Source organism: Panthera pardus, unplaced genomic scaffold (genome assembly GCF_024362965.1).
Source record: "Panthera pardus isolate Hobbes unplaced genomic scaffold, ASM2436296v1 HiC_scaffold_2, whole genome shotgun sequence".
NCBI classification, from domain to species: domain Eukaryota; kingdom Metazoa; phylum Chordata; class Mammalia; order Carnivora; family Felidae; genus Panthera; species Panthera pardus.
This window is the reverse complement of record NW_026526765.1, coordinates 50,402,532-50,415,673: the sequence shown is the minus strand read 5'-3', so window position 1 is coordinate 50,415,673 and position 13,142 is coordinate 50,402,532. Positions and strand designations below refer to the sequence as shown.

Genomic DNA, 13,142 nt, shown 5'->3' with positions numbered 1-13,142 from the left:
TGGAGATGAGAAGCCACAGAATTGCTAGTAGTTTATGTGGAAACCAGGTACATACAAAGTTAGCTAGCAATAGTGTGGGAGTGGGGAGGACCAGCTATATTTAAAACATGTGCCAATGCTTATGTAAGAGGTGCGTTCTCCTCCTGGGTATCTCAGTTTTGGCTGAGTTTACTTATGATTTTAGGCTCTAGCTTTGCCCTATAACATTTTCAGGGGTTACCATCCTAATGTATGGACAGCCAGAAAATTTTTCTTGAGATTGGTTTTAGCAGATGGTAGAATTTTTTTTTTTCCATTGGATTGGACAAAGAAAGGAGATTAATGGTGATTTATTTTTTTTCTTTCGAAGCGGAAGAAAGGTGTAGAAACTTTCAGCCTTAAATTATCTATCATACTGAATTTAAAATTGGGTCATATGATTTTCTCATTTATTTCTTATTTTTTATTTGCCTTTTTAAAAAGGGAGTTTACCTGCCTTTTTAAAAAGGAGATATGAATAGCCTTCTTTTTTTTGGTAAGATCCCATTTTCTGTTTCTTTTTCTTAATTCTTCAACAGACAAGCTATTACTTTAAAAACATACATTTTCCATATTCCGGATGATTTGTGTGATTTCTTCATAAAACAAAAATCAAAGTGTTTCCAGGAAGGTGTAGAATGAGACTGTGTTTCCTAACCCACAAATATGAATGGTGAGCTGTGCAACGTTATACTTGTACAGGACATTACTGTGTAAGTAGTGATTGCTGCTTCCAAGCCTGGGAAAGTCATCTAATGAAATCATTGTGGTCCTGTTTTTGGTTAGCTTTGTTGAGTTTTTGTTTTGTTTTGTTTTGTTTTTTGCCATTTTTGGAAGGGATTTTTTTTTAAGGTGTTTCACTGTGTAAAACATCTTTAAGCTTGAGTCACATTTAGTTTACATTACTTGCTGAGACATTGTGTTGGCATATTACTTTCCCAGTTCTGTTAACATTTCGAGGAGGACATATAAAAATCTTTCATGGAGGGGAAAATATGTGTAATTGAACATGACAGGAAATAACTTCAATATTTGGCCTTAGGAGTGTCATCTTTGTGTTCAGCTCCTTTACTTATTTTTGAGGATAATTTGGTATTACTATGATTTTAAGAGAATTTTAAGCTTCCTCTGACTTGGAATATACTCATTAGCTCTGATAATAAATCTAGGAAAAAGATAAATTAGGCTTCAACCAAACATCATAGAAATACAATAATCTTTTTATGCCAGGGGAGAAAGCTCCATTTTTACTTCATGCTTCTAATGAGTGGCTTAGCAAATGTGAGTGACTTCAGTGATTTTAAACAAGATAAATGTTTCCACATTTTGTTTAGATGTTAATTTAGTGTGTGGTGCTGGAGTGTAGTGTGTGGTATTTGTGATGGTGATCACCCTATCATGTGGCACTTACACTTTAGAAATCACAAAGTTGGGCTGGGGAGTGTGTGTGTGTGTGTGTGTGTGTGTGTGTGTGTGTATGTGTATGTGTCTTTCCACAGCTTTTGTGGGTAATATTTTAGATCTGGTTTTCCATGAATTTGTTTCCTCTATGTCCACTTACAGGCCCAGCTTGCCAATGACTTGCTAAAATATAACTCACAGAAATAAATGTTTATAAGCAGTGGGGTTGTTATTAAGTGGGCATATTTCGTTCTATAAAAGGTCCTCCTTAATTCAGACATTTGGGTCTTGGATTTACTATGCAGTAGAATTTGGGGATCAGTCTCGGATATTCTGTATTGAGAGCTTTAGGAACTCAAGATTTCCCTTTTTCTATATGAGGCAGGAATAGTGGTTATTGAGAGGGAATTTGTACCATTATGCTAATGGCCCTCTTCTGTAATAGAGTTGAATCTCCAGAAGAATTAAGGAGGTTTTTTTTCTTGTTAGTTGTTCGTATCTTGATTTCATATCTTGATGCAGGAGTGGTTATTGGTTTACTTAAATTTTTTTTTTCTTTACCCCTTTGAGAGCTGCAATAAATGGTAAAAATGGGTACATGTAAAAACAGCAAAACATTAAAAAAGGAGGAAGACTCTAACTCAGATGAAATAAATATGGGCCACAAGTACTAACTTAGTAATAGTCCCTACAAAAGCAGTAGTGATTTATATTGGATTCTAGAATATGAAAAAAGTATATTCCATTATAGTATAAAGCCTGTCAGTGATATTGTTTTCTTAGTCCATAATGATTTTCACACAGGACTAGTGTTTTGTGAGAAAAATCCATTATTCGTGTACTTTGAAATAAACTCCCAACTGAGTTTGACTGTTTATCTGACCACCTTAGTAAGTAGTTATGTTCTATATATTTCCTTAAGTCATCTAGATAGCTTAGGCATATTATACTTTTTATAAAGAATTTCTTTTTTTAATCCCCAATAATATTCTACAACATTTGGCAAACAGAAAAGGAAATAAAAGTCACCTTAGCCTTATTGTTGGAAGGATGTTAATGTGATATTTTGGTATTATTTCTTCTCAAGATTTTTTTTTTTCTCTCATGAGCTTTGAGAAATTGAAATTCCTGAATGGTGTAATTTGCACTAAATGTTGAGTAGAGTTTTAATTTTTCAGTGCTTTTTTTCCCCCCATAGGACACAACGGTTAGGTTTTAATTCTGACAATATTTATTTCTTATGTAGGAAAATTATTAAAGTGATCTTGTTCATTTAAAGTAATCAGAATTACAATACTTATTAAAAAATATGTTAATTGTGCATTCTTAGGATAACTTTTAAGTAATGGGAATGATTTATGATCATTCAATGATTGATATAATGTATCAGTTTTTCAGTGATTGACAAACTTCTATTAATGGTTTGCCAAGTTGAGCTCTTTTTTTTTTTTTTAAACTATCTAAGCTAGGAAGCTATGAAAATTAGAGGGTAAAATGGAAATACTGACAAATATTTAACCATAGCATAGTAATCTGTCACTGTAATTTTCTTCAGAAATAAATGTTTTCATTTGTCCTGTAATGTCTGAGATTACTGCCAAAGCTGGAAATGTGTTTAGCTTTCTCAGCAAAATTCTTAAAAGGATATTGTCAGAGCCAACAATCCAGAATTATCATTACTTTTAAAATTGTCTTTAACACACTTGTTTGCCTGATTCTTATAATTCCTTGGATTAATTTGCAGTACTATCATACAAAGCAGTGTTGCACAGAATTGTCCTTCTAAATAATAGATTGTCCTGGAGATCTTTCATTTCCTTTTTTTTTTTTTTTTTTTTTAATTCTATTCGTACTAGTCATCAACAGCTGAGCACAGACAGGGGCTGCAGACTCCATGTGCCAGTGTATCTGTATATCACAGGAAGAATTTGATGTTGCAATTGTTTCCCACTTTGAAGGCAGATTATGGGAATATCAAATGAAGAGTTTAATGATTCAAGGAAATAATATGGTGAACAATGTTTTCTTTACCTGTATCGTGAGTTTCTCTGAATTGTATCTACATCATGTAAATTCAGTACTTCAATTTTGATTGCAAGTAATATAGAAAAGGATAAGTCTTTGAGGTGCTGCAAACTAAATGTGTAGTTAGCAAATTTTTGTTGAATAGCTTAGGCTTTTTTTTTTTTAATCAGTTAAATTTTGCTCTTTTTTAAGACCTACATAAATCTCACTTTTATAGGAGTGAATTTTTCCTTTCAAGTTAATTGGACAAAAGCTGTAGTATTATTAGGGTGTTTTGTTGCTAGTGCCTAGAGTTGGAGTTAAGCTTTTAAAAATAAAGTTTGAGGCCTTACCACTTATGCAGACTGGGAAGACCTGTAAGGAAGGGTCAGTGTGAAAACCCAATATAAAGATTGCTTCATCAAAGCCTAGAAGTAGTAGCTGTGGCTGAGGAGTTTTATACATTGTTATGTAGTGTTTGTATAGATATGGCAATCCATTAGATTCCTAAGAGGATATCTAGAAGCTGTTTGAGGTGACTTATTTTTTTTTATATGTTATATCTCCTGAATTTTAGGTCTGCTCCAAGAAAAAACATGGCTGCAAAGGAAAAACTGGAGGCAGTGTTAAATGTGGCCCTGAGGGTGCCAAGCATCATGCTGTTGGATGTCCTGTACAGATGGGATGTCAGCTCCTTCTTCCAGCAGATCCAAAGAAGTAGCCTCAGTAACAACCCTCTTTTCCAGTATAAGTATTTGGCTCTTAATATGCATTATGTAGGTAAGTGTCTATATCACCTTTGCTAATCTGTTAGTGAGCATTCTGATTTATATCTTTGTAAGATGATTTTGAATTTTAGTAAAGTGAGGTTTGGTTACGTTGAAATGACAGTGATACAGTCATTGATGAATGTTTATGAATCTTGTTTGTAATATGTCTTACCATTGCATATGAATTATTAGGGCTAGAGGAGAACAGACAGTTTTGGGTTTATTTTACTGGATGAAACTAGAAGGCAGAAGAAAACATTTTAGATTTTAATATGATAAAATGTAAATGAGAACAAATTTTCCAGACATTTGGTCTGTTCTAATTTGTCTATTAAGGGTTTTGTTAATAACAAAGAAGGGAGGCTTCCTAAATGCAATATTCTTTATTGTTCCAGAACATTAGTATCAGTGGAACATAAGGCATTTATTTCAGTTAAATGAAATGTTGGAAATGACATTTGTAATATTAAAAATATATATATTCCTTGAAATATAATTGATATGATTTGGAGTTAGTGGTTAAAGTAATGTTGAGGTTAAAGAGGTAGAAGTCAAGAAATACAAGCAGGAAGGGCACCTGGCTGGCTCAGTCAGTAGCACATGCTACTCTTGATCTTGGGGTTGTGAGTTTGAGCCTCATGTTGGGTGCAGAGATTACTTAAAATAAAATCTCAAGGGGCACCTGGCCTGGTTGGCTCACTCGATTAAGCCTCCGACTTTGGCTCAGGTCATGATCTCACAGTTCATGAATTTGAGCCCCATGGTGGGCTCTGTGCTGACAGCACGGAGCCTGGAACTTGTTTCCAGTTCTGTATCTCCCTGTCTCTTTGCCCCTCCCCTGCTCAAGCTCTGTCTCTCTCTCTCTCAAAAATAAACATTAAAAAAAAAAAAAAAAATAGAATCTTAAAATAAGGAAAAGAAATACAGGCAGGAAACAGGTAAAAATTCATCTAGTATGACAGTGATGATCCTTGATATTTATTTATTTTTTTTATTATTATTTTTTTTTTTTAATATTTGTTTATTTTTGAGACAGAGAGAGACAGAGCATGAACGGGGGAGGGTCAGAGAGAGGGAGACACAGAATCTGAAACAGGATCCGGGCTCTGAGCTGTCAGCACAGAGCCCGACGCGGGGCTTGAACTCACAGACTGTGAGATCATGACCTAAGCCGAAGTCTGCCACTTAACCAACTGAGCCACCCAGGCTCCCCATGATCCTTGATTTTTAGATTAATTTTTGGTTTATATGTAATCATAGCAATAATGTTTCATTTGGCATTACTGTAACATAACTCAAGATGTGGTTTGATGATAGTGGTTTAATAATATTATTATTAGAGTTGTCCATCAAGAAGTATATATTTTATAGAATTGTGAAGGGTTTGTCCTGTCTCAGTGAGATTTATTTTTATCTATGGAAGGACTTTTTGGGTTCCAAAGCTCAGCCCTGAAAACCCCTTATATCTCTAAGAGATTCCCAAGTAAGCCATTGTGGGAAGAAGTATAGTAGAAAAGGCAGTGCACTAGAAGTAAAACATCTGGGTACAATAAATTCATCTCTCTTAGATGGCATTACCTTGGGAAATTCTTTGAAATGAGAATGTTCTTTTATGCTGCAAAGCACTATAATTCTCAGCCCTTTACTAAAAGCTTTGTATGTTAGCCAATTCATGGAAAATAATTCCAATCTGTTGTAGAAGAACAATCGGGTACTTGGCTTAGATTTTTAGCTTAATCAGCAGAATAATTCACACTGTGCTTTAAAAAATGTGCTTATCACATATATTATTTCTGAGTAGATTGAAATATTTATTTTAAAAACAGCTGCCTAATAATCAGAAACATTAATTTTAGAAGTTGAGTGGGTTTTAATACATTTGAAATTCATACTCTGGCTTATAACTTTGGGAATTCAACTGAGTCTTCTTAAATACACTTATTACATGCTATGGTAGAATTAACTCAGTGATTACATGAGTAGATAGTTACAGCTTGAGCAGTTTTTTGGTTAGAGTAACATCTGGGTCAAAGTATTAAGGAGTGTTTACATAATGTTCCAGTTTATAAACTTTCACCCTTAAATACATCTTTAAAAGTCTTTTTAAAAATTAGTAATGTATTTATACATTTATTGTATGTTAAAAAAATCAAAACACACAAATCAGGAGACTATAGATGCTGGAGAGGATGTGGAGAAACAGGAACCCTCTTGCACTGTTGGTGGGAATGCAAATTGGTGCAGCCGCTCTGGAAAGCAGTGTGGAGGTTCCTCAGAAAATTAAAAATAGACCTACCCTATGACCCAGCAATAGCACTGCTAGGAATTTATCCAAGGGATACAGGAGTACTCATGCATAGGGGCACTTGTACCCCAATGTTTATAGCAGCACTCTCAACAATAGCCAAATTATGGAAAGAGCCTAAATGTCCATCAACTGATGAATGGATAAAGAAATTGTGGTTTACATACACAATGGAATACTACTTGGCAATGAGAAAGAATGAAATATGGCCTTTTGTAGCCACGTGGATGGAACTGGAGAGTGTGATGCTAAGTGAAATAAGCCATACAGAGAAAGACAGATACCATATGGTTTCACTCTTATGTGGATCCTAAGAAACTTAACAGAAACCCATGGGGGAAGGGAAGGAAAAAAAAAAAAAAAAAAGAGGTTAGAGTGGGAGAGAGCCAAAACATAAGAGACTGTTAAAAACTGAGAACAAACTGAGGGTTGATGGGGGGTGGGAGGGAGGGGAGGGTGGGTGATGGGTATTGAGGAGGGCACCTTTTGGGATGAGCACTGGGTGTTGTATGGAAACCAATTTGACAATAAATTTCATATATTAAAAAAAATAAAATAAATAAAAAGTAAAATCAAAGCATAGAAAGTGTACAGTGAAAAGTATCATCCTTCTGTTTGCCAACTACTAAGTTCTCTTAAGCCCCAGCAAGTAGCTATTTTTATTAACTTGTGAAAAATTCTAGAGATATTTTTATGTATACATAAGTCAATATAAAGGTATATTGGTAAATAAACATAAATAAGTATAAATATATGTATGTTCTCTTTATACAGATGATGGGATAATATACAGTGTTCTTTTTTTTTAATTTTTATTTAATTTTTAAATTTATATCCAAGTTAATTAGCATATAGTGCAACAATGATTTCAGAAGTAGATTTACAGTGTCTTGAACCTGTTGTTTATTTTAACTTTATGATGTATCACAGAGCCATAACTACTGCTTTTAGATATTCATGAAATAAAGCTTTGTACTCTGTGTTTTTATGTTGACACTTCCTGTTCTGCCAAATTTTAAGATTCTGATTAAATGTTAAGGCCTCCTTCTCCCCCTAGGCCTCCTAATTCTGTTTCGTAGTGGTGTAGTATCCTTGTATGGCCATACCACAGAATTGATGCTCTATTGGTGAACACTTTAGTTTCGTCTGCTATTTCATTCAGTGTTGCACTAAATAATTTTATATAGCCATAATTTTGACAGATACAAATATAGCCTTGAGATAAATTGCTAGAAGTGAAGTTGCTGTGTTAAAGAGTATATATGTCTGTAATAATGGATCGATATTACTCTCTATGGGGTTTTACAGACAGTGGTTGAGAGTTCCTACAGTCTTACATCCTTATCAAAAACCGTGTTATCAAATTCTTACATTTGGTTATTCCAGTACATGAAAAATGGATGTTTTTTAACATAAGTTTTAATTCGTATTTCTCTTACTGTGAGTGAGATTGTATTTATTCACATGTTGATGAAAAAACGTGTGTTTCCTCTTCTGTGAGTTGTCAGATCATGTCCTTTGCCCACTTTTCTGTGGGATTTTAGCCTCTCCCCTCCCCCTTTTTTTTTCCCAAAGGCACAGGCAAGGCTTTATTGGGGCTACAGCTCTAGCTGAAGGGAGACACAGCACCAACAGAGAGTAGTTAGGCTGGCCTTCTCTGGATTTTAGCCTTTTCTTGCCAATTTGTGGGAGTTTGGTATACATTAGGGAAATTAACCCTTTATGATGAGTTAAAATTACTGTTTCCAGTTGTGCTTGTCTTGATTTTGGCTTATGATTTTTTTGACTTGCAGAATTTGTTTTTAATGAGATTGAATTTATTGTTTTTTCTTTTTTTTAAGTTTATTTTTTTATTGTTTGTATTTTAATTTTTTTTTCCAATATATGAAATTTATTGTCAAATTGGTTTCCATACAACACCCAGTGCTCATCCCAAAAGGTGCCCTCCTCAATACCCATCACCCACCCTCCCCTCCCTCCCACCCACCATCAACCCTCAGTTTGTTCTCAGTTTTTAACAGTCTCTTATGTTTTGGCTCTCTCCCACTCTAACCTCTTTTTTTTTTTTTTTCCTTCCCCTCCCCCATGGGTTTCTGTTAAGTTTCTCAGGATCCACATAAGAGTGAAACCATATGGTATCTGTCTTTCTCTGTATGGCTTATTTCACTTAGCATCACACTCTCCAGTTCCATCCACGTGGCTACAAAGGGCCATATTTCATTCTTTCTCATTGCCACGTAGTATTCTACTGTGTATGTAAACCACAATTTCTTTATCCATTCATCAGTTGATGGACATTTAGGCTTTTTCCATAGTTTGGCTATTGTTGAGAGTGCTGCTATAAACATTGGGGTACAAGTGCCCCTATGCATGAGTACTCCTGTATCCCTTGGATAAATTCCTAGCAGTGCTATTGCTGGGTCATAGGGTAGGTCTATTTTTAATTTTCTGAGGAACCTCCACACTGTTTTCCAGAGCGGCTGCACCAATTTGCATTCCCACCAACAGTGCAAGAGGGTTCCTGTTTCTCCACATCCTCTCCAGCATCTATAGTCTCCTGATTTGTTCATTTTGGCCACTCTGACTGCCGTGAGGTGGTATCTGAGTGTGCTTTTGATTTGTATTTCCCTGATGAGGAGCGACGTTGAGCATCTTTTCATGTGCCTGTTGGCCATCCGGATGTCTTCTTTAGAGAAGTGTCTATTCATGTTTTCTGCCCATTTCTTCACTGGGTTATTTGTTTTTCGGGTGTGGAGTTTGGTGAGCTCTTTATAGATTTTGGATACTAGCCCTTTGTCCTATATGTCATTTGCAAATATCTTTTCCCATTCCGTTGGTTGCCTTTTAGTTTTGTTGGTTGTTTCCTTTGCTGTGCAGAAGCTTTTTATCTTCATAAGGTCCCAGTAGTTTATCTTTGCTTTTAATTCCCTTGCCTTTGGGGATGTGTCGAGTAAGAGATTGCTACGACTGAGGTCAGAGAGTTAATTTATTTTGAGAGAGAGAGAGAGAGAGAGAGAGAGAGAATGAGCTGGGGAGGGGTAGAGATTGAAGGGGACAGAGGATCCGAAGCGAGCTCTGTGCTGACAGCAGAGAGTCCAGTGTGGGGCTTGAACTCGTGAACTGTGAGATCATGACCTGAGCCGAAGTGGGGCGCTTAGCCAACTGAGCCACCCAGACACCCCTATTGTTTTTTCTTTTAGAACTTAGAATTTTGACTCAATTAGAAAAGGCTTCTCTATCATATTTTACTTCATTATTTTTATTTCATTTTTTACATTTACATCTTTGCTCCACTTAGGAATTTATCTGCATGTACAGTGTGTTGTAGGTATAATTTTTTCCCCTAGATAACTATCTGGTGGTTTCCATGTATTTATTAAATAGTTCATCTTTTCCTGGCTAATCATTATATACTAAGTTCTCCCATATATTTGGTTCCATTTCTGATATTTATTCCTGTTTTTTAAGTGTGTGGTCATAATGAGTATTTAGACTATATTGTACTGTCTACACTTAGTCCCTTCATTGTTTTTTATTTATCCCTCAGAGTTTTTCTGATATTGTTGGCTATATGAACTTTAGATACTTAGTTTAAGTTAAGATGAAGAGGTAGCTTAAAGATGTTAACTCTTCTCCATGTATGAACACAGAAAGCCTCCCTATGTTCCAGGTTTCTTTTGAGTCCTGGAGTGTTTTAAAGTTTTTATTATATAGGTCTTGGGCATTTATTGTTCAGTTCATTCCTAGGTATTTTGTCTCTTTTATTGATATTGTGACCCCCCCCCCCTTTTATATCCTTTAATTATTATTAAGAGCTTAAAAATCAAGGTAGGGAACGGTAAAGTTCATGTTTATGGAATATAATTGTACCTTCAAATTGAGAAGCTTTCCAGGGTGGGTTTTGTCTGAGAATAGCAAAAAGAAGTGATTGTCTAAATATAATTGGAATGCTAATTATAGAACTGTTTTGCAAAGTATAGGTTATAAAAGGGGAAATAGAAGTAATATTGAAAAGTTATAGTAGGGGAATTTGTGAAAAGACCTGAATACATATATTAGGTATTCATAATTTGGTAGGTAGTGATAGGTCAGTGAGGAATTTAGAGCAGGTGAACTGCACTTAAGAAGATTGACTAGGCAGTGTTCTACAGGCCACTGGATTGGGGAGGGGAGAAACCAAGGGTAAGAAGACCAGTTTGGATTTTAGGCAAGAGGTAATGAGAGCCAGAATTAGCCTTGTAAAAGGTGGAAAGCAAAGACTGGCTATGAGACCAATTCCACTGAAATTGCAATCACTAAAATCATTAGTGACCTAAAATGTAAAACTCAGGCTTCATTTGTGTTGTCATTCTGCAGATAATCTCATATTTATGGAATTGTTGACTGCTTCCTCTTAACAGTGTTTCTGGATTCTTCTAACTTTCTGACCGTTTCTTCTGACTCTTTTGCTGTGTTTTTTCTTTAGACTTCTTAAGTGTTGATACAGCCTAGAATTTGTGTTTAATTTTCATGTTTTGTTGTTTGTGTGATCTCATATAGTTTTGGTTGCAAATCCCTATCTCCACTTTCCGTTGCTTTTTTGACCACTGTAGTCTGGGGTTAGTGTTCTTTCCTCTGATCTCATGGCACCCAGTTCATAACCTCTCCCATAGCACTTACTATGCTGCATTCCAAGGATCCTTAGGCTCATCTATCTTCCTAACTAGATTGTGAGCTCCTTAAAGGTAGGAATGGGGTTATTCCTAGCGCCTAGCTAGTGCCTGGTACTGAATGGATTTCTAACTATTGTTAGACATCACCACCTAAGTATTCTGTAGACACTTCGGTTTATGGTCATGAACTCATCATCTATACCTCAAACCTCCTCCTTCTCTTGTTTCCTATCTTAATGGTAAAGTTGTGATTATCTTGATTATCCAAGCTAGAAACATCAGAACCATTTTCACTTCCTTGTTCTCCACTCACAGATCACTATTAAGACTTCTTTAAATATGTTTCTCATAGGTGACCCTGCCAACTCCATACCAAAGCTGCCGATTTATTCTAGGTCCTCATTTTTCCCCTCACTACTAAAATAACCTTTAAATAGCAGAAATCCCTGCATTTTGTTAGGAACATTCATTAATGTTATTTTAGGTAGGTCATCATTTTTAAATGCTGCATGTCTTGCATTTTAATTATAAATTATTGTTGGGTTATCTTCATCATCATCAGTTGAGTTTGTTGTGATTGTTTAGAGTGAATAGTGATGCATATTTGCATGGGCAATAGTTTTGGCTTGTATTTTTCAAATAATTAGATTATATACATGTTATAATTTAGATAAATTATTCATACTGTTCTTGCTTTAGCAGTATTCATAATTGCTTAAGATTCTTGTGTGACATTTTTTGTTATCACTGAGTTATCTTTCCACTGCAGTGTGAAAAAGGAGGGGGATAATTGGGCCATAGGGTTTTTGTTGTTTTGTTTTTTGTTTTCTTACCTCACTTAAAGTGTATCTAAAGGATTTGAGAACTGTTGCCCCAGTCTAAACTCTTTACGAGTGTATACAAGGCTTTATATTGAAGTGTTAGCCACCAGTTCTATCAGCATCATCTCCCAGTACTTTTTTATTTACACCAAATTTTAGTCTAGCCTACAGAGTTTATGGTCTCCTGAAAACATCCTTTTTTTTATGGTTTTCATGCCTGCTATTCTCTTTTCCTAAAATGTTTTTCTTTTTCTTAGCCTGATAAATTCACTGTTCTCAGTCCAGGTCAAGCTTAATCACTTAATAATAGCCCTTCTAATATTTGTATATTACAGCACCAATATTGTATCATACTTTTGTCCATGTTTTTTCACTAGACTATGATTATTGTTTGGATCTTTCATGTCTAGAAATGCATATGGTTCACACTTTATATGTAATAATTGGTTGAGTGGATAATTGAAAGAATGAATAAAATCAATATGTTTAGTCTAGAGGATTTGGCAGCTGTTTTATGAGATGTGCACAAAAAGGGAAAGATAGGAATATCTGGAAAGGAAAATGATAGTTCATTAAAAGAGAACTTATGGAGAGTTTTCATGCAGTAGATTGAATAGAAAATCCTCAGCCACAAACACTAAACATGCTTGCTAAATATAATAAACATCCTTTTTAAATACCTCTAAAGTCCTTTGAGATAGGGATTAAAAAAATAAATTGGGGAAATTATTTTAAGAAATTAAAAGTTAGTAGAAATACTTCTGTCTAGTTTCTGCTGGATTGTTCTTAAAGTTAGGATATGTGGGAAATCTGAATTCTACCTCTTTAGTCCCTAGCATAGTGCTCCTGTCCCCTTAGCTTTAAGCATGAGAGGTGCGTTGGGTACTAAGAAGGGTTATCTGTACCGTAATAAAGACTCGCTAATAAATGGAAAATAGTTATGGAAGAGTAGACAAGAACCAGATATTGCAAGACCTAGACTGTCAGACTGAGAAGTTAAGAACTTTTGAAGGTTTTTAAGCAAGAGATTTGTCTAGATGAAGGTGATGGTTTTGTACTGAAGTGTAGGATCAATGAGGATGGAAAGAGACTGAAAGAAGAATAGCTATTAGTATGCTATTATATTGAGAGTGGACTGGGATATGGGGCATAGGGACTGGAAAGGAAGGGT

At 35.2% G+C, this 13,142-nt stretch overlaps 1 protein-coding gene across 1 annotated transcript in view; it reads left to right on the top strand.

Moving 5' to 3' along the window:
• Nucleotides 1–13,142, top strand: part of RNF145 (ring finger protein 145) — a 58,444-nt gene that overhangs the window by 1,564 nt on the left and 43,738 nt on the right. The window contains exon 2 of the mRNA XM_019433746.2: nucleotides 4,001–4,203. Within this exon, the coding sequence (XP_019289291.2) occupies nucleotides 4,020–4,203 (184 nt within the window). The 5' untranslated portion in view covers nucleotides 4,001–4,019. The remainder of the gene's footprint in view (nucleotides 1–4,000; nucleotides 4,204–13,142) is intronic.